The sequence below is a fragment of the Rhynchophorus ferrugineus genome, unplaced genomic scaffold (genome assembly GCF_030347505.1).
Source record: "Rhynchophorus ferrugineus isolate W39M unplaced genomic scaffold, kcgeb_rfMv2 rfM1, whole genome shotgun sequence".
In the NCBI taxonomy this organism is placed as follows: domain Eukaryota; kingdom Metazoa; phylum Arthropoda; class Insecta; order Coleoptera; family Curculionidae; genus Rhynchophorus; species Rhynchophorus ferrugineus.
In genome coordinates, this window is record NW_027472580.1 from 38,727,073 (window position 1) to 38,745,052 (window position 17,980).

Genomic DNA, 17,980 nt, shown 5'->3' on the forward strand with positions numbered 1-17,980 from the left:
CTCAATGAAAACATGATTAAAATCGATCCAGTATTTTTGGTTCATTCATTACTGCCCTTGGCCTGCACGCATTAAATTTGGAGTAAAACAATTCCTCTTCCCCTATACTCACTATGAAGATTTCCTGCTATCTTTGGAATATCTAAATTCATACAATTTTTATTACATTACACATTTTTAAACGCAAATTTTAAATTTGTAATATCTCCGAAAATATTTGTTTAATTTACATGCTGTAAGGAACCATATTGATCTATATTAATTGCACACTGTATTTAAGGTACTTAATTCGATAAGGATTAATGCCGTATTGCTTAAAATAGCTTCGTAAATAAGCCATTTTCTCACGTAAAAAGTAAACAATAAAAATGGTTAATGTGGGTTATCCCTAAAAGATTAACATATACCATCGCGGACTTTTTTGTAGACCTTCTTATGGTGTACAATACTGTAGTACATTAATTTGATCTAATTCGTAGGGTTAAGCAGCGTTTTTGCTAATTGCTAAATAAGCCTAAAAAATAGGTTAATTTACGACATCACGTTAGAAACCTCTAAAATTAGCAATGTTGCCTTAGTATATTATGCATGTATTATACATATAAACCTTCCTCTTGAATCACTCTATCTATTGAAAAAAACCGCATCAAAATCCGTTGCGTAGTTTTAAAGATTTAAGCGCACATAGGGATATAGGGACAGAAAAGGCGACTTTGTTTTATACTATGTAGTGATATGTCTTTCGACAAAACGGGTACATTAATTTGTTGGCTCTACAAAAATGTAAAATGTGTTTTACGGTTTAAGAGTATATATAATATTTTCTTGTTTGGACTTTGAACATTTCTTCCTCCACAGTTCCAAAACTAGTGGAATAATCAGAAGTAACACAAAAGCTGCAAACCATTATATCCTCCTTTTTCATTTGAAATTGATTTACGTCCATTACTACGTTAGACACAACACAGAGGAATTAAAAGTGTATCTCCCATATATTACCTGTGAACGACTTTAGCATTCATTTGCCACCAGAAGACTGATAATATGAGTTGCAGGAAATTTAAAACATTTTATTAATAATAATAGCAGAAATAAAAATAATAAAAATAGAAATGCAGAAAAAGTTTAAACTATATTTATATTAATATAAAATATATTAATATATAAATATATAAAATTTACGTTTGAAATATTATTTTAGAGGAGAGTTCTTAGAATTTTCTTTGTTAATGACAATATATTATACTAACAATACATTAAAACGTAATATAACAAATTTATGATTTTACATATACAAAGTTTAAAAAACTATTAAATATAACTCGGCCAATTAAAATGTACAGCACAATATATATGTTGATGACTATTTTGAAATGTCTTTTAAATATTTTTTTTTTAATTCTACATCATCCATATAAGCTGTGTTATATTTAGATGTTACAATAAAAAATGTTTCATTTTTGCCATTTGATATTTTATTCACTATTCTCATCCACCAAACAAACAACACCTAACTGTTATTCTTTTCATCACCCCTCTTTGAGAATACTCAATACAGTTAATCACTTTGAAAAATACAGGCATTTGGTGATTTGGTGATAAAATATTGGACAGACTTACTGTTAAGTTAGGTCTCGTGCATAATCTGAGAATTAAATGGAACAGTCGAAACACCATTTACCAACTAAGTAAAAAAAACCCTGGCTTTGTGAAATTACATGAATTATAAAAGACTTATAATTTAAATAACAATTGAAAACCGTATGTCTTTTAAGTAATACTATTCCACATATCGGTTTGCAGTAGTCAACCTATGTAAAATATACATTACGAAGCCTTTTGCTCTTATTTAAGCTCTCACAAGAAATTCCTATCAGGTTTTCATTATTTATTGCTAAAAACCATTTCTGACACAGAGATCGCTAGGGAAGCTGTGTATTCTATTTGAAACGGTACTACATCCTGGGTCGCAACACCTGAGATGTCTTCAGATTTAAACAAAAAATGTTATCTAAAAACGAACTATGTTAACACTGTTAACAAAATAAGAATATTTAACATCTACGTTTATAAGTTTTTTAGGTTTGTTTTATCAGCCATGTTGAAAAAGGCTCCAATTCTAAAGAGACACTTTCAACAAAAGCTTTGTCGAAAAAAATTAAACCGAAACCCTTTTTATATAAATTTCTTGAATATTTCCACCAAATATAAATGCACCTACTTTACGCCTTCTTATTTCCTGGAATAGACTTTAATTAAGAATAGATTTTTAATAAGTATCAAATTTTTCGGCTTTGCTACCGAATTTATATCTCGAGCCACCTAGCAGCAAATGAACATACTAAAACACTGTTTCGCATACGGTCATTTAAGATACCCTTCTAAATTCTCAATATGTTGTGTCCTTAGTGCACCCAATATTTTCATATTTTTAAAAGAACGGAAGTTTTAGCTTAGAGTATTTATACGTACCTGATTAATTAAGTTCAAGTTGCTAATACAAATTAGGAGTGTAGTTATTCTGTCTAAATTTAGAATGAATGTGTAGTTTATTAGAAACATAAACAGTTTACAGATGTGTCAATATAGTCTGTAAATCTTCGGGACCAAAAATTGCTCCAATTAGTTCTGTTTGCGCGGTTGATAATTCAGAATTCCTCTTATAAATAAGTCGAGATCTTTAGACAATTTGTTAAATAAACTAGAGGCAATTCGTAAAACGGAAGCGTGCAAAACTCAATTACTCTCAATTTTGTTTCGTCTTATTCTTTGGCAATATTCATTTTGTTCCGGCAAAGGTGGCCACTCAGTTTCCTTTGAATTAGAAAAAGTTCAGTATAGAACAATTTACATAGATAGAAAACACTCAACATTTAAATATTTATGATAAATACGCCCCAAGCCAAACAAAGTTTACCGGGGTCTGCATCCTAATTAAACAATGTGAACTAGTATCAAACCAATTATTTTGAGAAAACATTTAATTAATTTAGTTTAATTATAATAATAAGAAATAGTTGCAATATAACAGTTCCAGCGAATTATGTTTCCATCCATTTGTTTTTATAGGTATAGTCATGCTAAACAAAATATACATCCTAATTAGAAGTTTGAAAACAAACTTCGGCTTCATAGCTAGGTATTTATAGTAAATCTACCCGTTATATATTTATACATATACTCCTGAAGTAGCGGAACGTAATTACCAGTATTTTTACACAGAAAAAACATATTCAAGAAAATGTAAAAATGTATTTATTTAAATAATTTTCCATATTATTCTATACATATAATCTTTCAGGAAATGTATGAATGCCATCACAAAAAACTGTTTGATCTTTGCGCAAAACAATTAATCGAGCCATTTTCTTCGAACATGGCGAAGTGCTCTCTTACCTTGTTTTGCGTTTTGCGTTATCAGACGGCGCGTTATCGTGCTCTAAAATCACTTTACCGTCTCTCACATTCTGGATGTTTTTTTTTTTCGATTAATGCATGATTCAAATTGATCATTTGTTATCCGTAGCGATCACTTTTAACAGTTTCACAAGGTTTGAATATTTCGTAATACACCACGCCACTTTGATCCTACCAAACACAGAGCATTATATAGCGGCCAAAACGAGTTAGCCTCGGAGTCGATCGGCCGGCTTCTCTAGATGATAATCATGATTTTTTGCACTTAGAATTTTCAAAATTAATCCACTTTTTATCACCCGTCACTATTTGATGCAGGAATGACTTCCGATCATACCTTTGAAGCAGCATATCACAGGCTGTCATTTAATTGATACGGCACCCATCTTAACATCTTTTGAGTTTTCCCCATTGCTCGTAATTGGTCGTTAATCATTTCTTGGACCACATTTAATGTTTCTTTTTCTGCCAATTTCTTTTGAGTTTGGGTCGGGTCCCCATCCAATAACTCTTGCAGTTCTTTGTCACCTATAACACCACTTTTGAATTTTCGAAACCACGCCTCGTATGTTTTTAACGTTATAGAATGCTCATCGTAAGGTTCTACCAGCAAACGATAAAGTTTACTGGAATTTAAACAGTATCTTGCAGTTCAGAAAGACCATTAAAAGCGTATTGCAATAGCTCCATTGTAGGCTGCTGGAATTTCGACTTATTAAAGATTGAGAAAGAGAGTCCAGAGGGTTAATTTTGGTTAATGGTGAGATTGCGGACGGAGGTATAGGTGATACTCAAAAATAATAAATAAACAAAATAAATAAATAAATAGAACAAAAAATTAAATAGTCGCCATCTCTTTTCGTACAATGAAATAATTTTAAAGTAAAATAGCTCTTGTTTTTAGACCTTACATGTTTTTTAGCTTATATATAAATTATTATTAACGACAGGTCCCATGCGTTTATTCTTGTCTCTACATTTTGCATTGCTACTACATTGATAAGTAGTGGGATATCAAACCGGTTATGTAATGGTTTAGACCACCACTAGAACACTAACACACAGTGGTGTGTTTACCAGTAGGTTTACTAGGCTCCGTTCTCAATTTTTAAATAGAAACCCCCTCCATAATGCTCCCGCTGTGAATCTTCACACATAATATGTTATATACTCTTATAACACCACCCTTTGGCCAGATTGAGAGTCAAATTTAATACCCCTCACTGTTTATCACACTTGCCCAGCTAGGAAATACTATCTGACACCCTTAAATTTCTTGTCCTTAATCCACAATATGATATCTGATTACGAAATTTACTATCTAAATCTATCTCTACTTCTTTTATATCTTGTTGGACTGACAAAAAATATGTGTTAATAATAAAATAATAATATTGGACTACATAAACTAAAAAGCGGCTCTTCTGTAGAAAATCATGAGAAAATAAGAAAGAATTTTGGAAAACTCACATGGCTTTCACCACTCAGTAAATTAAAGATCAGTTTACACAACTGAAAACGATATATTTATTATGAGAAATTGCCGTAAGACTCCAGTAATTTCATACTTCACCGTGTCCTAACGTAATACTGGAGATCTTCCAAAGCTGAACCGTAGGATTTGGGACTCCATATACCCCAACCTGTTGGGGCATTATGTAGCGCAACCGAATACGCGAGACCTGACAATCGGAAGCCGTCGTGTTGGAGAACTTACATAACTGAACCGTAGTTATAAGCTCTTAATATTTATTTAACATTATTGTTGTTACTCTGAGTTATGCTATATATACGTACTCTGATAATTATAACAACTAGCTGCGTATAGCATTATCTCACTTGAAGTTTGTTTATTAAGTTTTTTATACTAGTATTTTAATATTGTTTAATACATTGGTATAGCATTGACTTATTACAAATTTTAGGCCTAGATTTTATCTTATATTAACTTTTTATACCGATTCCTTGATATTATTACAAATATAAAGGAATAACATTCTCTTATATTAATTTTTTAACACAATACGGCCAATTATATACAATAGATAATAACCTTATTAGCAATAATCTTATTATTCTAGTATCGACTTGCGCCTTCTATTTAATGCTTAAAGGAATAGTTCTTTAATAGAAATAGAATCACATGTTACATTCAACTATAAATTTCCAACACTTTTTAAATCCTCATTAAAACGATTTCTTTAGACTCTAATAGAAATATTTTTATAGACAAGTTCTACGTAGGGGTTGGATAATTTTAAGTTTTCTGAAAATCTACCTGCAACAACTATAAATAACGCTTTAGAAAGACTTATCGCCTCCTACTGCCTAGATGCACTTCCTATTTCCACGTATATTAGTGTTATATATAACTTGAATTGTTTTATACACTGTCTACATGAACAGCAGAATGTTCTAACCATGCATTTAGGTCCTCGTTCTTAGTTCTAGGTGCGTTATTAGTTCCTTGCATACATTGCTGATTATTTTTTCACTTTAAAAATATATATATTGAGAAAAATGGGTACGATATATATTAATCAAAATATTATCCATCATATTCTAAAACTTTTTCGCATTACTTTACCAACTCCTTTATCTCCCATTGAAATGCAACAACGCTGCCTTCAGAATTCATACAACGTTATAGTGTAAGATCACGTTTTGCGTTTGTTACTCAATATTACTGTTTCTTTTTTGCAAGAATTGGTCATTCAATGTTTTCAATTCATGTTGGTAAATATCTGCAGTTTCGTTCGGCTTCATCGACTCGTAATGCACTATAACTTGCCATCATATACACAGCAAGACCTTATGGCCGTAAATGTTCCTCTTCGGTGTCGATGTAGATGGGACTCCTGGACTCTTGACTTTTTACGCTTGGGATTGTCGCAGCAAATTTATTTACATCGCCAGTCATAACAAGCGTCAGAAAACTCTTATGCTGCTTTTAATTTGAATATTGCATATTCATGCAATAAAACCGCGACGTTTAAGTGGTATAATCAGTCATTTGGCGTAGTAACCATCCAACCCTCTCTTTTAGTTTGACCTGGATTAATCATCTGGTAAGCTGTTCGAAAGTTTATTAAGTTTCAGATGGGTTTTCGCTAATAAGTTTTGCAATTCGTTGTATTGCAACTTGTTTAGTACTCTAGACAGCTTTTTGTCTATGATATCAAAATTATCAGTTTTCAATCGTTGGAATCAAAACCGATAATGGGGATATGGTGGATCAGAGTCATAAAATTTCAAAAGTGTTTAAAATGTATTATTTCTAATTTATTATAATTCTAATTTATTTAGATCGAACAATAAAATTAAAGATTGTCGAACATGCAGTTTAGTGCAACCCATGATGTACTGAATAACTCAAGGATACTAACTGGAAAATTACAATTTTATGTAGAGAAATGTCAAAACAATAAGCTTAAATAGTTAAGCAAAAATGTTAGCAGTGATTACATTATATATATAGCTTCAATAATTTCAACAATTAACTTAAATTACACTAGATTTAGATAAATTATTTATTATTAAACAGAAATAAAATAACCGGCGTGGTGGCGCAGTGGTAAAGGCGATGGGACAGTCCTCCTACTGTTGCGATAGCCGCGGGTTCGAATCCTGCTGGGATATGGTCGTATATTTATGTTTGTGATTGTTTAAAATTTGTGAATGTTCTAGACAAGAGTGTAAAATCCGACAAGGAAAATGATCCCAGTCACGCCAGTAACCAGGCTGGGTAAGACCGGATGTCTTCTGGGATGATTTCTAAAGTTGGTCACTCGCCAGTCGGTAGGCTTAATGCTGAGGACCGTGGTTCGGAGCCCACTTTAAACTGTAGGCCCAGTCCAGATAAACCCATAGTTGGTAAAAGGAGACTTTAAAATATATAAAAAAGAAATCAAATAACTATATGTTAGTTAAAAATTTACTTAATTTAAAGGCTGTCTAACCGATAAAACTAAACGATTTAATGGCCTTTTTCTTCTATATTTCACTTTTTTCGTTTTATAGCTATAAAATATTGTCCCATAATTATAATTAATTAATCATTTATACACACTCTATTGCTATAATCATATATACCATTAAATAATATCATTAAATTATCTAATACTAGTTCGAGTTAAAAAATACACGACTCGGAAATATTATTTTAAACTGTTGCTAAACCAAAATAGGTTGTATAGACCTAATGCTGCTTTGCGTTTTGAAATAACGTTTTATTTCGGATTAGTCGCGGTTGGGTACATTTCCCCACATTTTGTTACGAATATATATGCAGCACAGAACCAGAACCAAATTTATTTCTAAATGAGATTTGTTTGAATCAAAATAACTGCAGCTCAGGTATTTATAAATAATTGTAAGGTATTCAGTTAAATGTTGAAATAACCCTTGATGTTAAAATAGCTTGATAATAATTAAATTTTATTCCTTTTTTATTTTTTTTATATTAAATGTGAGACAATTATCAAGAAGGATGGAATTGGTACAATAATTAATTAACATTTGTCTTGTTAGTAAAATTATTTTTATTTCTGTCCCTTTCTAACATTTCAGGTTAGACATAGAATAACAATAAAAGTAAAGATTGGCGAACATGCAGTTTAGTGCATCCCATAATGTACTGAATAACTCAAGGATACTAAATGGAAAATTACAATTTTATGTAGAGAAATGTCAAAACCATAAGCTTAAATAGTTAGGTTAAATTGTTAGTAGTGATTACATTATGCATATAGTTTCAATAATTTCAACAATTAACTTAAATTACACTAGATTTAGATAAATTACTTATTATTAAACAGAAACCAAATAGCCGGCTTGGCGCAGTTGTAAAGGCGATGGGACAGTCCTCCTACTGTTGCTATAGCCGCGGGTTCGGATCCTGCTGGGACATGGTCGTATATTTATATTTGTGATGTGTTTAAAATTTGTGAATGTTCTAGGAAAGAGTGTAAAATCCGACAAGGAAATTGATCCCAGTCACGCCAGTAACCAGGCTGGGTAAGACCGGATGTCTTCTGGGATGATTTCTAAAGTTGGTCGGTCACTCGCCAGTCGGTAGGCTTAATGCTGAGGACCGTGGTTCGGAGCCCACGTTAAACTGTAGGCCCAGTCTAGATAAACCCATAGTTAGTAAAAGGAGACTTTAAAATATATAAAAAAAGGAAATCATATAACTATATGTTAGTTAAAAATTTATTTAATTTAAAGGCTGTCTAACCGATAAAACTAAACGATTTAATGGCCTTTTTCTTCTATATTTCACTTTTTTCCTTTTATAGCTATAAAATATTGTCCGATAATTATAATTAATTAATCATTTATACATACCCTATTGCTATAATCGGATATACCATTAAATCATATCATTAAATTATTTAATACTAGTTCGAGTTAAAAAATACACGACTCGGAAATATTATTTTAAACTGTTGCTAAACCAAAATAGGTTGTGTAGACCTAATGCTGCTTTGCGTTTTGAAATAACGTTTTATTTCGGATTAGTCGCGGTTGGGTACATTTCCCCACATTTTGTTGCGAATATATATGCAGCACAGAACCAGAACCAAATTTATTTCTAAATGAGATTTGTTTGAATCAAAATAACTGCAGCTCAGGTATTTATAAATAATTGTAAGGTATTAAGTTAAATGTTGAAATATCCCTTGATGTTAAAACAGCTCGATAATAATTAAATTTTATTCCTTTTTTTATATTAAATGTGAGACAATTATCAAGAAGAATGGAATTGGTACAAAAATTAATTAACATTTGTCTTGTTAGTAAAATTATTTGTATTTTTGTCCCTTTCTAACATTTCAGGTTAGACAGAGAATAAAGAAAAATCGACGCGACAATTCTAAGATCATTTTTTAAACCATAAAACATCAGTTTGCCCCTACATAATTATACGCATAGGAAAAAAATATTTTTTGTATTATAAGACGTATCAATTAATTTTAAAAGATTTACAACAATTGATGTTAGTGTCTAATAAATTGCATTGGATATCGGTGGTATCAATATCGGGAAATTATATTTAGAAACATTAAAACGCGAAATGCAACAATACCCGCCATATTCTCCAGGCTTCTCTCCTTCGGCAGCGCTTCGCTTTTTACAAAAATACCAAAAAATAGTTTGGTTCGTGAAATCCCTATATTACCTGAAGAACCAGAAAAAGTACCATCTCTTGACGAAGAAAGTTTTGAATAAAATAAATTATACTTTAAAAGGTATTGTAAAACTATTTTATAGGCCCCATAATTTAATTAAAATTATTAACAATTACTTTATTTTAATCTTTAAGTATGCGTACTTGGGTACGTCAAAAATGTGAAAAAAGATAAAAATCAACAAAGAAAAAGTTATTTAATCGATTTGGAAAGAAAAAAACGAAGATGTATTAATAGTTTGTGTTATATTTAAATGTAATTATTTGTTATATTTTCTTTATCGAGCAACGAATAAGTCTACAAAGTCTAACTATAAAATTTTAGTGTTAAATTTATTTATTAATTATTATTTATTAAATTTTATTCATTACTTTGTTACAATATGCTTAAAGGGCGTCTATGAAGAACTAGCCATTTAATTTTCTAACTCCACGCAGATAAATAGAGCTTACTAAATTCTTCTGACAATGAAATACATAATTTTAATGATAATATATTGAATGAGTTCCCACCACGTGACTCGTGTTTCTCCTAGTGTTAAAATAAGATGTTACTATGTCGAAATTTATGAATTTATAATTATTAGACGGTTTACAAGTTTTATAAGAATATAATTGAGTGCCAAGTTCTACTAAGCATTGTGAAAGAAAAGCGCGGAGAGTGCTGTGAGTATGAGAAGACGGACGCTATGAGTATGAAGCTACCGAGCAATGGTCAGCCATAATAGACTAAACTATTTACGATAATGTGCATCAGATCGTATTGCCGATAAAAGTAGTGATTAGATAATTTTAGAATGGTAAATAATGTTAGAAGGGTGAAGACTGGCTATACTAGAGCTTCAGAATGTTTTAAATTTTATTTATACGCATTGATCATTAATTTGGATCAGAATAGACGCCACAGCGTTTCAATAATTTAATTCGTCTGTTTTTTTATTCACCATTTTACAATATATAATTCAAGATAATTACACAACGAAATTAGAATCTGCGGAATATTTTAATGCAAATTATAAAACGTGTATGATGATAGAAGCAGTAATAATATTTAAGGTAATCTTATCATCATAGAACTCCCCTCATAACCGCAATATAATCTAAATATAAGTTTTGGATTAAACGTAATTTACAAGATTTAAACATGTAAATAAAAGAAGATACAGAGTTTTTAAACTAACGAAAGCAAATTTAATTATCAACGCACAAAATGTTTCAAACTTTCGAATGATGTGAAAAATTAAAACTCTTGTTTTGAATACACACCAGTATGACTATTTATCTAGCTTTTTTGTAAGAATTCTATAGTTACAATATTTTAAAGAACCTTTTTGATTTTGCCGATGAAAACCAACTGTTTAGGTGGCTCTCTACGAGAATTTAGTTTATTTTAGGGGTCGATCGTTGTAGTTCAATCAAAACGATCCTCTGCTATTTTATCATAATATTATATTACTTCCCTACTTTCTTTTTCAATAGTGACCAACAAGAGCTAGTTAAGCACGTGTATATTATGTATATAACTACAATGTACACAATACAAAAATACACTAAATACTCGTAGAGAGCCACCTAATCAGTTGATCCTCATCGGAGCATTGGCAAAATTAATTAAATTAATAAAATGGAAGTTATATATATATATATATATATATAAAACTTTAAGAATCATCAGTAAAATATCTAGAACAATAGAAAATTATAATTTGTTTAAAATAAAGATAAACACAAATATCCGTAACACAAAATTCATACAAAAAATATAAATATATACAACAAAATTATGTAGAAGTTTGAGAGGTTAACATAATAAATTTAAATTTATTTGAGGAATTCTGTTGCATGAGAAAAGAAGACCAGTTTTAAATATTTATCGTAGACATGGTCAGAGACTACCAATTAACTCTGTGTTGTCGAATTTATTGATACATACTGGGTTCAACCGCGATATGTTCTACTGTTCTATCCTTGAGGAGGTAAACTTGCAATGATCCAACTGGATTGGAGATATTCACCTAACCAGTCTACATAAAAACTCCTCCTATAACTTATAACCCTCTGTTATCCTCCTGTTTTCTATAGATAGCGCAGGAATACAGTAAGAAAAATCTCCGACCAAAAAGCTTGCATAGTTATGCTAAAAAACAATATTTTGGCAATAGGAGTGAATATCTGAGGAGCAATACATTGTGATTATTTGACAGATACTGTCTTTCAAGTATAAATGATTGTCATATCCCTGATCACGTACAATTACAATGTAAAAGTTATGTTACATTTAATAGTAATTTTAATAACTACATTTATGTTTGTGAATTTATTGTTAATGTTGTTTAATATTGTTAATATAACGGATTATGCTGTTTTATTACTGATAAGTAATTATTTTTTATTATGAAATTAAATCGTTATTTAGATCATAAATATTACAATAATTATTTACAAGATCAAGTAATATGTTCCGTATATCATAAATCGTTAATACTCTATTAGAAATTAACATAAACAAATAGGTGCCATTAACAATTAGCTTAACTGTTTCAGTAAGAATATTTTTGGCAAAATAATTATTTTGAAAAATATTATAAATTGATCAATTTTTTAATTTATCGGCCATAGTTAATTTAAAACTTATAAAAAAAATATTAATTATATTAAAAGGGAATATTATACTTAATAGAAGCGAATATACATACTCATGTTATTTGATTTATAATAATAGATATGTTTTGATAAATAAAATATGTTATAAGTACTAACATTGTAAAATCAATATTCAATGATTTTAATACATTATTAATTTAATTAACCAGTTAAGTTAATTAAAAATGTTTATTTAATGCAGTTATCACTTAGGAAATGATATCCTAATTTAAAATTTTGTTCGCGTATTCAATATTAGTGTATATATTTTAATAAAACTAATGATATGATAGCAATATAATGATGTAAATTAGACTTTCCTTAGACACATTTTAATAAACACACTTATTAATGAAATACATGGACAATTTACTTCACCAGATAAATCTATTAATATTTGTTTTGTAAGATATTATAATAAGATATTAAATAATAAATAAATGATTATAATACTTCGTTTTATTTTGCTTTAAAATAAAATTAATTTAAAATATTAACGTACTCTATCTCGTTAATAATTTTTGAATGTATCTGCTAAAAAATATTCTAAATATAAGTATTAAATTGTATTAAATAGAATGCAACAAAATTTTTTATGTAATTTAACATATAATACTGTATATATTTTGATAAATATAATGTTGTTGAGTAGCAGCATTGTAAAATCAATATTCAGTGATTTTAATACATTATTAATTTAATTAACCAGTTAAGTTAATTACAAATGTTTATTTAATGCAGTCAACACTTACGAAATGATATCCTAATTGAAAATTTTGTTCGCGTATTCAATACTAGTGTATATAATTTAATAAAACTAATGATATCATAGCAATATTATGACGTAAATTAGACTTCCCTTAAACACATTTTAATAAAGGCACTTATTAATGAAATACAAGAACAATTTACTTCACCAGATAAATCTATTAATATTTGTTTTGTAAGATATTATAAATTGACACTTCATATGACATTTCATACAGATATGAACTATTCATATACTTACAGAACTATTTATCCTTTAATGATCATTATAAAATGATTATAATACTTAGTTTTTATTTTGCAGAAAAAAAATTAATTTAAAATATTAGCTTACTATATCTCGTTAATAATTTTTGAATTTATCTGCTAAAAATGTTCTAATATAAGGTTAATTTTTAATTGTATTAAATAGAACGCAACCTACATTCTCATATGACTTAATTTATAATAATAAATATATTTTGATAAAATATAATAACATTGTAAGATCAATATGCAATGATTTTAATAAAATATTAATTTAGTTAGTAATTGAATATTTAATCTGAATTTTATTCCAGTTTAAATAATTATAAATATATATTTAATGCAGTCATCCCTTATGAAATGACATCCTAATTAAAAATTTTGTTTGCATATTCAATACTAGTGTGTATATGATTTAATATACTTATTAATGGTATGATAGCAACATATGTTTTTTGGTTATAGATGACTCTGATGTAAGTTGGACTTCAAAATTGCCCATGTTGGGAGCGTTTTCCCTTATGCAAATTTTAATAAGCACAATTAATAATGAAATACATTGACAATTTACTTTACCGGATAAATCTGCCGTAGATCCACGGTTTTATTAAAAAGCGAGCTCAACAGGTCAATAATTGTAACGACTAATACCGAAACACCTGCTGCTGTAGCTGGAGACGAGCGAGAAACGAGACAACCTGCCGGTGCCTTTCTGCGAAACTTTCGAACTCCCGACGACGAATCGTGAGAATGTCGCTTCTTGGCCGATACGGGACCGTTCGGGGCGACAGATACGCGATCGAACCAGAGGCCGGGGGAGCACTGGCCCGGCACAGTTTTGATATCGGGAGCCCGTCGAGTTCTGGACCCGGGTGAACGCGCAGACATGCGGGTGCGACAAGGACGAACGGTCGTCTAGACGGAGAGCGTCGCTGAAGTTTCCACAACTACGTCTGGACGGGAAGCGGATTGCTGGAGGTGGCTGGAGGTGTCGGAAGTGGCCGGTGAAATTTATAGTTTTGTTTGATAATAAGAAAGTCGCGAGCTACAATAACGCCAACTAAAACCTTATCGGATACCGAGGAAGTTGCCAGAATGCTACACGACAATTGCTTTAAGACGTGATCATACAACATATGTGAGTTCGATGGTTTATCGGCTGATTCTAAAGGTTCCCCTACTAATATAGTCCTAATTTAAAGATTATGATTCTTTTATAAACACCAAATGTATACATGTTATGTAACACGGCCCCGACTATCTAGCCATCTAGTTTAAAACTACCTGAATGGTGAACAAGTGAGAGCGGTTGCTCTGTTGTCCAATAGATAGAACCCTCAGTGTCGCTTTGTATCCCGTTCAACAAGTCGCATCTTTTAAATAAGAACAGTTTATAAAATATATTATTAGATTATCTATGTTTAAAACTATTTCACATTCCATAACTGGTGTAATTATCAAGAAAAAAAGACAGGTTGACGTTGGATCGGCAATCGTTTCGAAATTACTCAAAGCGTTTCTTGGTGTGGGTAAGTGGAGTTCGGACAAAATTATCGCAGTTGAAGCTGTAATGTCACAAAATATGGATTGAATGTGTTCAAAGACCCCTAGCCATAATTTGTTCCACCCGTGGATTACCGACACATGTATCTATCAGTTCAAGGCGTAAGGCCACCAAAGGCCGACTGAAATTGCTGCGAATTAACATAGTCTACTGAAAATAGGACAGAATCTTGCAATTTAAGATGAACGGCCACCAACGTATTAGTAAGGATTACAGTTTTCTCATTTTCGTAGCCGTATATTATTGGAGTCACTATAATTTGGAAAACCATTCCATGGAAATTTGAACAGAAGCAATATCATTTCTAGGATCTTCAAAGGTAAGCTGACGGAAGAAGGTATAATTGATGCTCCAAAATAATTTTTATATCAACTATAAGCTGTCCTTACGTCTGGACAACTACATATACCCTTGTGGTCGTTTCTTTAGGAGGGAGGTGTTATTAAATATGGTCCTATCTGGTGTAAAATAATGAGACAAACAATTAAGACGGTTTGGTCTGTTTTCTAATATATTAAAAAATCAGTGCCTCTTTGTGTCGCCGTTTAACAAGTCGCCCCTTCTTTATTTTAAATAAAAACAGTTTGTAAATCAATTTATTAATTTTTCTCTGGTTAAAATATTTTATTGAAACTTATATAACTTAACTTATATTAAAAAAAATAGTGTCTCAACTATATCTCCTACTTTACTGCATTGTAAGTTCAAAAGTATCTAATGACATATCACTTAATGTAAATGTAAAAGCGGTTATTGAAAATAACATCAATATAACAACATATTGAAGGATCCACTTATGTAAAAAAATTTAAAAAATAGACATGTTCAATATAGTGTTACAAACTCCTTGATCGATCTGATGAAATCTATATGTCGCTGCAAATATACGGGCGCAGATACAGATGTTGAGGCTCCTAAGATTCTTTATGGTATAGTTTGCATTGTAAAGTGATAGTATCATATTGCTTAATAGTTATTAAAGAAATGGCCAAAGTATTGACAGTTATTGTCAGTTGATGAATTACGTGCTTTTCTAAATCTCAATGGGATCCAGTTGGAGCAAATACAGGTGTTCAATTACGCAGATACTTCGGATCAATTATAAAGAAGAGAATAGCATCGCTGAGGTAATAAATAGAAGCGGCCAAGCTGAAGGAGCTTTTTCTTCTTTAATATAATGTGTGTGGAGGAGAGAAAATATATACACAATTTAAAAATCATACAAAAAATTTAATGATTAATTTTTTAGTGTACTAACTTAATACTAAATTAAGCAATAGCTGTGCTAGCAAAAACAAGTTAATCCCTTTTATGGGCCTTAATCCCTTTTAATATTAATAATTGCTCAAATCACTTGTATATTCCACAAATTTCAGTGAAGAAGGATTGGTCAAGAAATAAAAGTTAAATTTACCTTCAATATGTAAATGAAACCATAAAAGTGAATTTCTGTAAATAAAATAGTCTTATTCATCCAGTTAAGGAAAAAAGCTAAAAAATAAAGACATGTTTATATCTTCAAAAAAGTTATTGATTTCCATTTCTGGAATGACGTTTGAAAAATGTATCTATTATGTTTACGTAAACAGCTGCAAAGTTCAAATAAAATAGAATAGAACTCTCTCGTTCTAAAAATTAAAAATCGGAAAACAATCAAAACATTTATTACTTTTGTATTTAAACTAAAACTTCCTTTAAAATTATTACTATATAATTCGGAGTAATTAACTTGATATAATCTCAAATTAATGGAATAGGAAGTAGAACGCGTGTGTCTTTGAAGACTTTCAGGTCTAAGAGTGACTTTATTGTGAAATGTTAATAGGATATATCTTAACCAAAATACTTTCTATAATATATCTATCTATTTTCGCGCTTCTTCGACATTACGAGACCGTGTGTCGTAAGAAGTAGTAGTGGTCAGAAGTCGTTATGGCTCGAGAGAATATCAGGCTTTGCAAACTCTTACAATGGGCCAAATGATGTTGTGCGAAATGATGACTGGACTTGTTACTTGCTATTTTAACAACTAGCATCGGTAGATATCTACAGTCTACAGTTTAATTCACTTTTAGCTGTTTGTAATGCACTCCATTGTTCGTAATACATGATCTCACCATATTCACATTAAAACTTTACGGTCACGAGTTTGAATTCCACTTAAGCGACGATTTGGAGGGCTCTTCTGGAGTAACACATAACTCCTTGTGTTTGGGTTACCGTAGTAAATGCACCTTTTATCGCTAGTCATACTACGCTACAGATAAATATTCCATCTTCGATGGTAAGCATTGAAACTACCATTTGCTCCAAATGGCCCAAATAGTATTTTAATTCAATTAGTGTGGCATCTATTCATCACTCCTTTGATTCGTCAATTGCTCAGCTAACCTAAAGTTCTTTAAAGGTTTCAGTTATGTTTCCTTAAAATAATACTTACAATTAATCGTTTTCGAAAGTTTTTGATGCTTCACACCATTATTGATCTTTTAGTCCCTTGATATCAAAACCGACAATTGTGATATGACGAGGCACCATCATCAACTTTTAAAAGTGTTTTTGAAAACAGTCAACATAATTAATTAACATAGAAAATGCAATTCTGATCGTTCCATGAATGGCGCCTGTTTACCCCATATATTAATACACAACCGTTGGCATAACCCCATAATACTAATTGGAAAATTGTTATTTCATATTGAAAAATTAAACTATAGAAAAATTGTCAAAAATTAGAATGGGTTATTTAACATTTGTTTACGTTAATAGTTCGGATTAGCGTTAATAGATATGGCTAATTAAAATACATGCAACCACCTAACTCTTTCAGGGTGTAGTGTAGATACAAATCCATATACAATACTGACATATATCAATTTATAGGTATATTCTCAATATCTATTCTCTACTAAATGGTTTAATTTAATTAAAGTGTCTTCCTTGTTTACCCCAAGATTACATTAGGACTATTTATTTTGTTAGGAACGATGAGCTCAAGATATTTATTGCAGGACTATATACCAATTAAAGCACAATTAAAATGTTTTTATTTAGGGAAAAGACTGTTAGGGTCTTCTTAATTTATTTTTAATTTACGAAACGTTGTTGAATAATTTCTTAGGAAACAAATATTTGAATCAGGATATCGTTGA

General features: G+C 30.4%; 1 protein-coding gene across 1 annotated transcript in view; it reads right to left on the reverse strand.

Moving 5' to 3' along the window:
• LOC143203449 (uncharacterized) overlaps positions 1 to 14,152 on the reverse strand; it is a 219,971-nt gene extending 205,819 nt beyond the window's left edge. The window contains exon 1 of the mRNA XM_076415650.1: positions 13,841 to 14,152. Within this exon, the coding sequence (XP_076271765.1) occupies positions 13,841 to 14,152 (312 nt within the window). The remainder of the gene's footprint in view (positions 1 to 13,840) is intronic.
• Between the last annotated feature and the right edge of the window lie 3,828 nt (positions 14,153 to 17,980).